This window comes from Palaemon carinicauda, chromosome 14 (genome assembly GCF_036898095.1).
Source record: "Palaemon carinicauda isolate YSFRI2023 chromosome 14, ASM3689809v2, whole genome shotgun sequence".
Lineage (NCBI taxonomy): Eukaryota > Metazoa > Arthropoda > Malacostraca > Decapoda > Palaemonidae > Palaemon > Palaemon carinicauda.
In genome coordinates, this window is record NC_090738.1 from 45,394,140 (window position 1) to 45,407,879 (window position 13,740).

Sequence of the window (13,740 nt, forward strand, 5' to 3'; positions counted from 1 at the left end):
AACCTCCAAAATAAGGTTCGAAACGAAAAACAATTAGTATGGAAGACCAATTGCAATACGTTAAGAACGAGCGAAGGCGGTAGCAAGCCAGCAAGGGAGCCGCAAGCGGTCCGACAAGAGGAAAAAAATAAAACCTCGAATAAAATTAAAATTAATGGCAATGCTACCCCCAAAAGCTCAAAACTCATAGACTTGGCACTTAACTTAGATATGGGGACCAGGGAATCCGCCATCGGCAAAAAGAAATGAGAGATGAACGAAAAAACCAAAGAGAAAAATATACAAATGTTCATAGATGTGCTATAAAGGAGTGACGTCACTGGCGTGGGTTAGGTTAGTGGTAGTAGTGTTGATCGGCACCTCGCTGTGGCGGGGATTTTGAAGAGGAGATATCTAAATAGTGCGAGACCTCTGGTTGTGATTTATCACGCCCCAGTATATTATACCGACACCTTATATAGGTGAGCGAGCTGGGTTCAACCTGGCATTCCTATGCAAATTTTTCTCTGGTAATATATAGCAGTTATATTCCTTAGAAATGGTGCTTTAGGAGCATTTCACTGGGCGGCACAGCTCGGAGCCCAGAAAATGATATTTACAGTAAAAGCTTTTAGAAAATATGTTATTACAAATATTATTTACCGTATCTATATAAAATCATACAGTACATACTGTACGTAGCAAAGCAGGAAAACAATTTACGAGAGAGAGAGAGAGAGAGAGAGAGAGAGAGAGAGAGAGAGAGAGAGAGAGAGAGAGAGAGAGAGAGAGAGATTGTTTTATGTACGTAAATGTAAATTTTAAACAAAAAAAATATGATAGGTTACAACATGTATACTCTTCAGACTTTTAAAACCTTCCCTTTAACTTAATGCATACAGTACTAAACTAAAACAGGCACAAATATTAAAATGTTAGAATATTAAAGTAAAAAATAAAGATTGTTACTGTACTCACCACGAAAGAAGTTGAAGAAAAACTTGAATATGATGGCGATGAATTTGCTGCACAGTAGAAATGATGATGATGAAGCTGATGATGTCTTCTACTGTGCAGCCAATGATAGTATTTTACGTCTCTTCAGACGGAGGTGTCTTTTCCTGGGACACCTCTTCAACTTCTTCCTGGGACACTTCTTCAATTTCTCCCGAGGGCATAGTAGCAGGAGGAACTGGCTCTTTTTTGCGAGGCTGGAAGAACATTGTGATCGGAAGTTGCTGCCGCTGCTTCTTTTTTCGCTCGAAGAGCATCCTGTAGGGAGTCATGTGTTCATCGATCTTGTTGCAGAATTGCATAGACCGAACCATATCCTCGTCCCACTCTTGCGACATTTCTTTCACCTCCTTCGCAAGGTTGCAGAGCTTGGCAAGCCGTTCCAATGTTAAGCCCGTTTCTTCGACAATTTCTTGGATCTCTTCCTGTGTTTCACTGTCTTCTTCACTGGCCGATTTCGTCAGGTCTTCAAGGTCTGCGGCCGCGTAACTTCTGCCTTCTTTCAACATATTGAGAAGCGTCACCTTCTCAGCAATCATCATCATCTTTCGGTGGTGTTTAGGCTCACTACCAGCCTTAGTAGAAGCAGAACGCTTGGAAGGCATTGTACAGTAGGGTTTAACAGAAAGTTCAACAAAAAGTTCAACTTAAAACAGTCACGCACAGCACAGATTAAAGTTCACAATAACTTAACAACGTCTACACAGCGATACGGCGGGAGAGAAAGTGACCGCGAATACGTAGATGCTGGAAGTTGGAGATGCGGGCAAAACACCAATCACAGGCTAGATAACAAAACTTGGGTTCTGATTCGTCATCTATCAGCGCTTGAACCAATCACAACCCGTCTTATATGCTACGTAGGTTACCAATTCAAAGTACAAGATACCCTACGTATACTGTACAGTAATAATAATAATAATAATAATAATAATAATAATAATAAATAATGATAATAATAATAATAATAATAATAATAATAATGATAATAATAATAATAATAATAACAATAATAATTTTAATAACAACAATAATAATAATAATAATAACAATAATAATAATACAGCTTTACGTACGCTATTTTACGCTTGTTTTGTTGTAGGATGTCTCTCTCTCTCTCTCTCTCTCTCTCGTACGCTTATTCAAGATGTGATTTTTGCAACAAAGAATATTATTGGATGCAGTACTATGTACGTATACATACAAAAGATTCATGGAAAAGAAGCACATCCATTACATTTGTAGTACAGTAGTAGCCATCAGCAGCCTTACACCATTCTAATATGGTATGACTGCATCTGATTTGCGTTTCATGTTCGATTTAATTTTACTACGTACTGTATACAGTACTGAATTATCGTATGATCACATTCTCTTTTCGTGTTTTATTTCTTTCTATGCTGAATTATATGTCATATGTAATGCAATGACCAATCAGTAAGAGCAGATATTACTAATTACAGTATTAATGGAATTACAGGTAATGAAATATCGTATTTGAGGTCTTCAGATATCGTGGTATTTTCGAAATTTCCGGAAAATCCGGGATATGTTCATATATATGGGTTATGAAAAAAACCCGCGAAGTGGTGAATACGTGATGGTCGAACCGCGAAGTAGCGAGGGCTCACTGTATATGTTATCATACGCACAGCACAAACACTGAAAAGGAAACTTACAACATATCTATATATATATATACATAAACATCAAGAAAGTAAGTTAAAAGACAAGAATTAATGGCAGTCCAAAATAGGCGAGGAGGAAGAGCGGTAACAACGGGTCTCCATTTGAGCCAAAAGTAAAGTGGGCTAAATCACCGGTGTGTGAGCGGGAACGGTAGCTAGCTAACACCCCCCCACCCGCGATAACTAGCGGTATGGGTAGTTAACCCTCGCTAAATTTTAATGGCTTGTCATTTCAGCTTCGCTGAAAGTAATACCCCTAAATAAATAGCGTAGGTTTGTATTCCAGTTACGGAACAAAGAAATTTTAAAGACAGCAAGGACATTCAGCTTATTACCAAACTTTACTGGAGTCAGGGAGATACATTTAACATCAAGAATAGTTTAACACCATAAATAGAAATAAAACAAGGAGTAAGAAAAGGATGTGTAATGTACCAGACCTTTTCTCTATATATGGAGAAATCATACTGAGAAGTATATCAGGAATGGAAAGAATAAGAGTTGGAGGAGCCAATATGAATAATATTAGATTTGCAGTTGACACTGTGATAAAAGCTAACTTGGAAGAGAGACTGCAAAAAATACACAGTAAAAAATGAGTGAGAACATGGGACTAAAAATCAACATGACAACAGATGTGGTGGTAGTAGCATAAAAAAAACCTGGAACCTGCAAATTGCAACATCATAATGGAAAGAGCTACAATAAAACAAACAAATTCCTTTGTATATCTATGTAGTAAAGAAACACATGATGCAAGATGTCATAAAGAAATATAAAAAAAATACTAATAGTAAAAAGTACATTCAACTGTATGAAAACCCTATTGACAAACAACAGAATAGGGATTCAAACAAAAGTCAGAGCACTGAAAACCTATGTATGGTCCACACTTACTTATGGCTCAGAGATTTAGGCATTAAACAAGAACTTGAAAAATAAAATACATGGAACTGAATTATGGTTTTACAGAAGAATGTTGAAAATCCCATGGATTGAAAAAGTAACAAATGAGGAGGTATTGAGAAGAGTGAATCAGGAGAGATCACTCCTAAAAGTGATAAGGAGGCAGCAGATAGAATTTTTGGGACAAGTAATAAGAAGAGAAAAGCTCGAACTTTTGTGCCTAAGGGGAAAGATAGAAGGGAGAAGAGCAAGAGGCCAGCAAAGGAAAAAATTCTGGACAGCTTATTGGAGGATGTAAATGAGAATATAACAGCTGCACAATTTATATAGAGCTAGAGACAGGATCAGGTGGAGCCAATTGACAGCCCACGTCAAAGACACCTAGAGAGATAGATAGATCTCCTTAGTTATTGCAACTTGGCTTCTTGATGGCCTTACAACTTCTGATGTCTACCACTTTACAGTTTTCAAGAAGTTAATGAACATATTTCTTCAACACAAACACCATACTTATATTTCTTCATTTTTTATTAGAATACTAGCTAAGCTCTTGTCCTATTGTTCCCTTTCAAACATTGGGTTCCTTTATGATTCTTTATTCCAGTAGCTCTCTTGACTCTCTAAGTTCTCTTTTACTTCCTCAGTGTTGGCAGCTCAATGTGATTTCTGCCTTAGGTACTGTTCTGGATACAGTTTTTTTTAAGTACAGTAATGGGCTTTAAGTAAAATAAACAAGTTCCAAAAAAAGGTAATTTTCTAAATCAAAATCCACTATTTAATAAAACCCTTCTGCGATACCCGCAATGTTGTTGCTGCTGCATCAAATTATATAAAGAACCAAGAACCAAAGATAGCTTGAACATACGCAGCAGTCTACCAAAGTTACCTGATCTTTTTTCATTCTGTAGTGAAATGATGCCTCTAGCATTTCAAGTGAGACACAAACAGGCTATATTAAAAGTTTTTGTTCGGGAAAAAAATACTGTTTTTAAAAAATACATCTATAATAAAAAATACTGTGATTACTGTGCAATATATTCAATAATAAAAATAAAAGCAGAAAGAAATATCAACAAGAAAATCTAAGGAAACTTACAATATTACCATCTGAGTAAATGACATTTAATCCCACTACTTAAATACCCACAAACATTTCCTATCAGACAAAATATCAGTAATAATTCATCATTATAACTTCTTTGATGAGTCTAAAATATTTCTTACATAATGGAAACTAAATAATAAAAATAACAACTATGGAGAGACAAAAACTAAGTAAGGCAGAGCTTGAAGATTCCAAATGCCATAAATGCATTTCCCAGCAAAGGAGAGAAAAGAACCGGTGGTACATAGGAAATGTCTATGCTGGTAGGAACAGGTCTCACTTCAAAAGAACCAGCATTCTGCTAGCTTAGAAGGTGATTGGTACTCAACTGACCAGTGTCTACTAATTATTAGAATAATTGTAAAATAAGGAAAGTTTATTGTATGGACACAAAAATTAAACAAACTAACAAAAAATATTATTAATATTATACGTACCTCCTTTTCAATTCGAACATCGTGAACCTTGATGGCAAATATTTTTTTTTCTTCCTGATTAAAAAAGCTGCTTGTAGCACCAACTCGTTCTACTTTCTGAAAAGACAAAAATATAGCAATAATGACATTTCAACTGGGAATTTATCTATCCAATACACACTTTGACATAAATGAAGTACTTTACATTTCAAAACTTCTTACTTGATACAAGTTATCTTTCATGGATATGTCTTCACCAAGACAAATGAGCATAATGGAACTTTGAAAACATACTATCAACTCCCTACGATAAAAGGAACAATAAATTTGCATTCATAACTCCAAAATGACAAATTCGTAGATAATTTGCATTTTTCCTAACCATACAAACCTTAGCTATTTAATATGGGTATTACTTTGGGCGTAGCTGAAATGACGAGCCATTAGAATTTTAACGAGAGTTTACTACCCCCTCGCTAGTTAGCGCGGGGGGTAGGGAGGGGTAGCTAGCTACCCCTCCCCCCCTCACACACCTGTGACTAACTCACTTTGCTTAGAGGTAGGACTTCCCGGGGGACAGGGCTGGCGGGCAAGTTTGATTAGATAGCTAAGGTTTGTATGGTTAGGAAAAATACAAATTATCTACGAATTTGTCATTTGTTCCGTAACCGAAATACAAACCACGCTATTTAATATGGGTGACTTAACCCTTAGGTAGGGTGGTAAGTCCCAGCCGTTTCTGGCTTTTAGCTTTTGCCCGGGAACTCAGTATCTGAGTGTGTCAGTGCTCAAGATAAGGAGTCCCTGCACCTCGCAAGTGCCTTGCTCTGCAAAGACCGCGGCCTACGTAAGCTGGTGTGTGAAGGAATGAAGTGTGACTTGTCCTAGGAAGTTGACCTGAAGTCCTTTAGATGGAATTCTAGGCTAGGACGTTCCCAATACCACCTCGTAAGGGTATGGGGACGTAACAGTATTATCTTAATACTAGGAACACAAGGGAACATGGTTTACCTGCAGTGGTTTTGAGGTCAGCTGTGCAGAGAACCCAGGATGCTGCTTTCCCCAAGAGAGGGGAGGATGAAGAAAAGAATAAGGGCCAGGTATACCTTTTCATTCATGCAGACTAAAACCGGGTAACAATGCCCTCAACCATCTGCTACTTGTCCATTAAGGAGCCTGAGGTTTAAACCAGCTGTTGTGCAGCCACCACAGGGCCGATAGAGAACGTATCGAGCCTCCTGTGGGTCACGTCTTGCAGGTAGTGGGCTGTGAAAGTCGTCTGACGCTTCCAAACCCCTGCTTGTAAAATTTGCGTCACTGAGTAGTTTCTCTTGAAGGCCAGGGATGTAGCAATGCCCCTGACATCGTGTGCTCTGGGGCGATGTGACGGAGGAGGGTCAGGATTCAGGGAGTGATGGATAACCCTGCGAATCCATGCTGAGATAGTGTTCTTAGTGACCCTTCTCTTCGTCCTTCCGGTGCTAACAAACAATGCCTGCACCTGCGGACGAACTGCAGCTGTTCTCTTAAGATAGAGCCTCAGACTCCTCACTGAGCACAGTAGGAGATGGTCTGGGTCATGTTACAGAACGCAGTCTCGAAATTTGGAAAGAGTCGAACCGAGGGTCCGGCACTCCTGGATTTTGAGTCTTAGCAACAAACTCAGGGACGAATCTGAACGTTACCTCCCCCTATCCCCTTGAATGGGCGATGTCATATGAGAGACCAAGAAGTTCGCTAACTCGTTTGGCCGAGGCCAAAGCGAGTAGGAACATCGTCTTCCAAGTCAGGTGGCGATCAGAAGCCTGGCGTAATGGTTCGAAGGGAGGTCTCTTAAGAGACCTGAGAACTCGAACCACGTTCCATGGAGGAAGTCTCACTTCCGACTGAGGGCAGGTAAGTTCATAACTTCGTATGAGTAGAGAATGTTCCAGCGAAGAAGAAATGTCCATTCCTTTGAGCCTGAAAACAAGACTTAAGGCTGAGCGATAGCCTTTCACTGCCGAGACTGAAAGGCGCATTTCCTCCCGCAAATACACGAGAAACTCTGCTATTGCTGGAATAGTGGCATCGAGTGGAGAGATACCCCTTCCACGACACCAACCACAGAAAACTCTCCCCTTCGCCTGGTAGATCCCTGCGGATGACTTTCGCAGGTGTCCAGACATCCTTTCCGCAACTCGTTGCGAAAAGCCTCTCTCTGTGAGGAGACGCTGGATAGTCTCCAGGCGTGAAGCCGCAGCAAAGCTACGGCTTTGTGAAAGATGTTGGCGTGTGGTTGTTTGAGTAGCTCGTGTCGTGGAGGAAGTTCTCTCGGGAGTTCCGTCAGGAGCTGCAGAAGGTCCGGAAACCACTCTGCGTGATGCCATAGCGGAGCTATTAAGGTCATAGACAGGTTGACCGATATTCTGGTCTTGTTGAGCACCCTCCTCATCAGACAGAATGGGGGAAAGGTGTACACGTCGATGTTGTCCCACCGTTAATGGAAGGCATCTTGCCAGAGGGCCTTGGGGTCCGGGACTGGGGAGCAGTACAGTGGAAGCTTGAAATTCAAGGCTGTCGCGAACAGATCCACCGTCGGGGAACCCCACAAAGTCAGGACTTTGTTGGCTACTAGACGATCCAAAGACCACTCGGTACTCACTATCTGTGATGCCCTGCTCAGACTGTCGGCGAGCACATTCCTCTTGCCTGGAATGAAGCGAACTGATAGTGGAATCGAGTGGACTTCGGTCCATCTCAGTATCTCTACTGCAAGATGGGATAGCTGCTCTGAAAAGGTACCTCCCTGCTTGTTGATGTAAGCCACTTCCGTGGTGTTGTCGCTCATCACGAGTGACCCGCCAGGTACTGTTGGAACTGCTGAAGTGCCAGGAATACGGCCTTCATTTCTAGCAGATTTATGTGGAGGCACTTTTCTGATTCTGACCACAGGCCTGAGATCCTGTGGTTCAGAACATGGGGCCCCCACCTTTCTTTAAGGCATCCGAAAACAGCATCAAATCTGGGGGGAGGACGAGAAGATCCACTCCCTTTCGTAGGTTCTCGTCTGACACCCACCACTGAAGGTCCGTTCGTTCCGTAGGACCCATAGGGACCAAGACGTCCGGGGAATCGTGTCCTTGATTCCATCGGGACTTGAGGCGCCATTGCAGGGATCTCATCCTGAGGCGACCGTTTGGAACTAGACGGGCCAGGGAAGAAAGGTGATCAAGGAGACGTAACCAAGATTGGGCTGGGAGTTCTTCCCGTCTGAGGAAAGGGTCTGCGACCCTCCTCAGCCTTACTATCCTGTCGTCTGATGGGAAGGCTTTGTGGAGATTGGTCTCCAAGATCATACCTAGATATACCAGTCGTTGAGTTGGAAGCAGAGAAGACTTCTCGAGATTTACCATGATCCCTAGATCTTGGCAAATTCCTAGAAGCTTGTCACGGTGTCGAAGAAGGGTCGACTCCGAGTCTGCCAGGATCAGCCAGTCGTCCAGATAACGGAGGAGACGGATGCCGATCCTGTGTGCCCACGAAGAAATCAGGGTGAACACTGGTAAATACCTGAGGTGCTGTGGAGAGTCCGAAACACAGCACCTTGAACTGGTAGATCTTGTTGTCTAGGCTGAATTTTAAGTACTTCCTTGAAGACGGATGGACTGTGATCTGGAAGTACGCGTCCTTCAGGTCCAGTGTACACATGAAGTCTTGTGGTTTCACAGCAAGTCTGACAGTGTCTGCTGTCTCCATGCTGAACGGAGTTTGGTTGACAAACCTGTTCAGAGCTGAGAGGTCGATGACTGGTCTCCAGCCTCCAGACGCCTTCTTTACAAGAAAGAGTCGACTGAAGAAGCCTGGGGAACTGTCGACGACCTCCTGGAGAGCATCCTTCTTTAACATGGTCTCGACTTCTGCCCGTAGGGCTTGCCCCTTTGCTGATCCCATGGCATAGAAGCTCAACGACACTGGATCCACTGTCAGGGGAGGTAGAGATGTTGATTACGGAAATCGTCCTGGAATCGGCCCCAAGTTGCTGCCACCTGATTGCGCAACTTTGTAGGCATCCCCCCACTGGTGGACATGCAGGGGGACTGCCAATCCTAGCGTTTGCGGCCTCGGCCACTCCCTCTAGGATTTTTCCCTCCCCTGGAGGACTTTTTGCCTTTCTTGGCTTTGACAGGAAAGGGCTGCTGTTTGGACACCGTCGTCTTTGCTGCCACTGCCGGTTTCGTCGTCTTGGACGGGCGCGGTTGTTGAGGTGCTGGAGGTTTGTAGGGCTTTGATGTGAGAGCCCTCTGGAGGAGAGAGTCCTGATTGGATTTCCTCCACCTCTCAGCTGCCTGTTCCACATCTTTAGGCGTCATCATCTTGCCAGCTGACCTGCCAACCTACCAGCGCAACCTTGCGCTGCAGTTTAGTCCCTGGACTTCGCTCCTGGACTCTTCTGTGGATCTTTCACGGTCGCCATCGGTGGATGTTCGCCCTTCCAAAGGGTACATCCCAGTTCCTTATCATCCTGCCAGCTGACCTGCCGACCTACCAGCACAACCTTATGCTGCAGTTAGTCCTTGGACTTTGGTCCTGGACTCTTTTGTGGACTTTTCACGATCATTATCAATGGATGTTCCCCCTTCCAAAGGGCACATCCCAGTTCCTGGTCGTCCTGCCAGCTTAATTGCCGACCTACCAGCGCAAACTTACGCTGCAGTTAGTCCATGGACTTCGGTCCTGGACTTTTCTGTGGATCGTTCCTGCGTGCCAGTGCTCTCCTGCACCTGCCCACCAGTACTTTTCTACGCGCCCGCGCTCTCGTGTGCCATTGCTACCGCATGCACGCCAGCACCAACAGTCTTCTGCGTGCGCCATCAGTCTTCCGCGGGCGCCAGCAGTCCTCCGCACGCACCAGCAGCCTTCCACGCGCGAGCGCTGTGAAAAAATGACAAATTCGAAGATAATTTGTATTTTTCCTAACCATACAAACCTTAGCTATTTACAAAGGGTATTACTTTTAGCGTAGCTGAAATGGCGAGCCATTAGAATTTAACGAGGGTGTATTACCCCCGCGCTAGTTAGCGGGGGGGTAGGGGAGTGGTAGCTAGCTACCCCTCCTCCCCCTCACACACAGGTGAATACTCACTTTCACTTAGAGGTAGGACTTGTCTTGGGGGACAGGGCTGGCGGGCAAATATGTGTAAATAGCTAAGGTTTGTATGGTTAGGAAAAATACAAATTATCTTCGAATTTGTCATTTGTTCCGTAACCGAAATACAAACCACGCTATTTACAAAGGGTGAATTATCCCTTAGGAAGGGTGGAAAGTCCCCAGCCATACTGGCTTTGGCTTTACCCGGGGACTCAGAATCCGAGTGAGTCGCACTCGAGAAAAGGAGTCCCTGCACCTCACAAGTTCCTTGCTCCGCAAGGAACCATGTGGCCTACGTAAGCTTGTGTGTGAAGGAAGAAGTGTGACCCGTCCTAGGCAGTTGATCTGGAGTTCCAGAAGGAACTCTGGGTTAGGACGTTCCCAATACCACCTCGTCAGGGTATGGGGGACGCGACAGTATTGACTCAATACTCGGAACACAAGGAAGCATGGTTTACCTGCAGAGGTTCAAGGTCAGCTATGCAGAGACCAGGATGCTGCTTCCCCGTAGAGGGGATGATGAAGAAAGAAGTAAGGGCCAGACATACTTCTTTCGTTCATGCAGACTAAAACCTGATAACAATGCCCTCAACCTTCTGCTACCTGTCCAAAAAGGAGCCTGAGGTTAGACCAGCTGTTGTGTAGCCACCACAGAGCGATAGAAAACGTATCGAGACTCCTGTGGGTCACGCCCTGCAGGAAGCGGGCTGCGTAGGTCATTAGACGCTTCCAGACTCCAGCTTGTAGCACCTGCGTCACAGAGTAGTATTACTCGAAGGCGAGGGACGTTGCGATGTATCCAACATCGTGCTGTAGGGCAACGTGACGGGGGAGGGTCTGAAGACAGGTCGAGATGAATGTCCTTGAGTCCAGGCTGAAGAGGTATACTGATGACTCTCCCCCCATGTCCTCCTTGTGCTCCCAAATCGGCTGCAACTGAGGACAAACTGCAGCTGTTCCCAGCGCTAACCTCTCGATTCCTTACTGGCAGGAAAGAGAAGGTCTTGGGACATCAGACACAGAATGGAGACTCGAAATCTTGAATGAATCGGACCGAAGGGCCGGGACCCCCAGATTCTTAGTCTAGCCTACTACTCAGGATCGAGCCTGAATGTTGCCTTCCCCTCTTCCTTAGAAAGGGGGGAGTAGTAAGAGACCAAGAAGATTGCTTACACACTGGCCGTGGCCAGAGTGAGCAGAAGACCCAAGGCGGAATACAATCCAAGGCCTGTCGTAAAAGGGTCTTGAGAAGATCTCTTAAAGGACTAAAAGTCCGAGCCATGCTCCAAGTTGGAGGTCTTCCTCCGACTAGGGCAGGGACAATCGTAGCTTCGCATGAGCGAGGATAGATCCAGCGGGCAGGAAAAAGTTATTCCTTTAAGCCTGAAGGTCAGGGAAAGGCTGAGCGACAGGCTTCATTGCCAAGAGCGGAAAGGAGTTTCCTCCCGCCGAAAGGCAATAAGACCGTTATTGCTGGAGAAGAGGCCTCAAGGGAAGAGGTATATCTCCCATGGCACCAACCACCTTAGACTCTTCACTTTGCCTGGGAGACCCCTGTGGATGACTATCGCAGATGACGCGACCTCCGTACCGCGACTGTAGCGGGTTGTCTCTTCTAGAGGAGGAAGCGTAGTGTCTCCAGGCATGAAGCCGAAGCGACGCCCCGGCTCGGGAGAGATGTCGCAGTGTGGTTGCTTGAGTAGTCTGCGCCGTGGGAGAAGCTCTCCCGGGAGTTCCGTCAGGGGAAGCAGAGGGTCCAGAAACCGTTCTGCGCATAGTCCCAGTGGAGCTCTCCCATTGAAAGGTTGACAGACAACCTGGTCTTGTTGAGACCCATTGTCCACAGACAAAAAGGAGGGAAGACGCAGGCGTCGAAGTTGTCCCACCATCACCGAAATGCATCTTGCCAGAGTCTCGGGGTCTGAGACTGGGGGGAAGAATAGCGGAAGCTTGAGGTTCCAAGCTGTCGTGATCAGGTCCCCCAGCCCAGAACTTGCTGGTTACCCAAGGTCAAAGACCCCCAGGTACACTCTCTCTACGAGGCTCTGCTCGGATAGTCTGAGAGAAACATTCCCCTGCCTGGAATGAGAGAGCCGATGGTGGTATTGAGAGAATCTCAATCATCCCGGTATCTCTACTGCAAGATGTGAAGGTGTGAAAATGCGTCCCCTGCTGGTTAGAATGAAGTCGACGCGCAACGGGTCGACTCGGCAGGAGTTGTAGGATCTGAGGAGGGGCCAGACTAAGGCCCCTAAGCCTGCCTGAATGATGGAGAGGTATCCTTCAGGTCTTGACCATAGGCCTGGACCGGAACATGTGCCCCCCCCCCTTTCCTTTGACGAGTCCGAGAACCGCATCAAGAAGGTGGGGAAAGGACGAGAATATCCACTACCATCAAGAGGCTCCATAGGTCAACACCCATTGCAGGTCTAATAGTTCCGCTGGTCCCATAGGGCCAGGGAGTCCGGTTAAACATTGCCTGAAGCCACCGGAACTTGGATCGCCCCACATGGAACTTATCCTGAGGCGACCGTTCGGACTATAGACGGGTCAATGAGGAAAGGAGAACTAGGAAACGTTCCAAGGTAGGGCTGAAAGCTCTGCTTGACTGAGAACAGGTACTGCGATTCTCCTCAGTCTTGCCACACTGAACCGAAAGGAAGGCTCGGAGGATGTGGTAACAGAATCTGGCGTCCCCAGGCGGTCACCCATCCAAGTACCGACGTTGCTTAACCTCGCTGGACGGACGAGAAGCGGGGTTTCCAACGTGGTAAGGCCGTTGACTCAATATCATGGCCAGATACTCCAGATGTTGAGGCAGAGGAAGAGAAGGCTCCAAGCAAAATACCATGAGCCCACACTCATGGTAAGCATCCGGAAGCTTGTCCCGGTGCTGAAGAAGGTCGAAACCCGAGCCTACCGGAGTTGACCAGCCCTCCAAACAGCAGAGGAGGCGGAAGCCTGCACCTGAGCGGCCAAGAGGAAGGCAGGGAGAGTTCTCTGGGGAAACAAACCTGCTATGCCACGGCGGGATAGCCACACTGCATCATAAGCAGGAATACTTGCAGTCTAGGCTGAATTCGACGAGCACCCTGGAAGATGGATGGAATGGAAACTGAAAGTACCCGTCCTTCTGATCCAGGGTTTAAGGAGTCCTGTCGCCTCGTTACCAGTCTGATCGATTCTGCTGGTCTACGCTGGCCGAAGTTTGTTCGACAAACTTGATCAGGGCTGAGAGGTCGACTATGGACATCCCCTCTCAGATCCTTCCTTACAAGAAAGGATCGACTGAGGGGCCCGGGGGTGAAGCCGTCGATGATCCTAAGGAAGACCTTCGCCTAAGGTATGGATCATTCTGCCCAACCGGGCAACTCTACTGACGCTATGGCATAGAGGTTCAGAGACACTGAATTCGCTGACAGAGACGGCAGGCGCGATATCCTTGGCTAATCACAGAGATTGTGCAGGAATGGGCATCGGGAAGCTGTCATTCGGATGAGT

The 13,740-nt window shown here is 45.7% G+C and overlaps 1 protein-coding gene across 1 annotated transcript in view; it reads right to left on the reverse strand.

Moving 5' to 3' along the window:
- Positions 1 to 13,740, reverse strand: part of LOC137653565 (protein hobbit-like) — a 572,883-nt gene that overhangs the window by 533,852 nt on the left and 25,291 nt on the right. Inside the window, 1 exon segment of the mRNA XM_068387072.1 lies at positions 5,130 to 5,225. Within this exon segment, the coding sequence (XP_068243173.1) occupies positions 5,130 to 5,225 (96 nt within the window).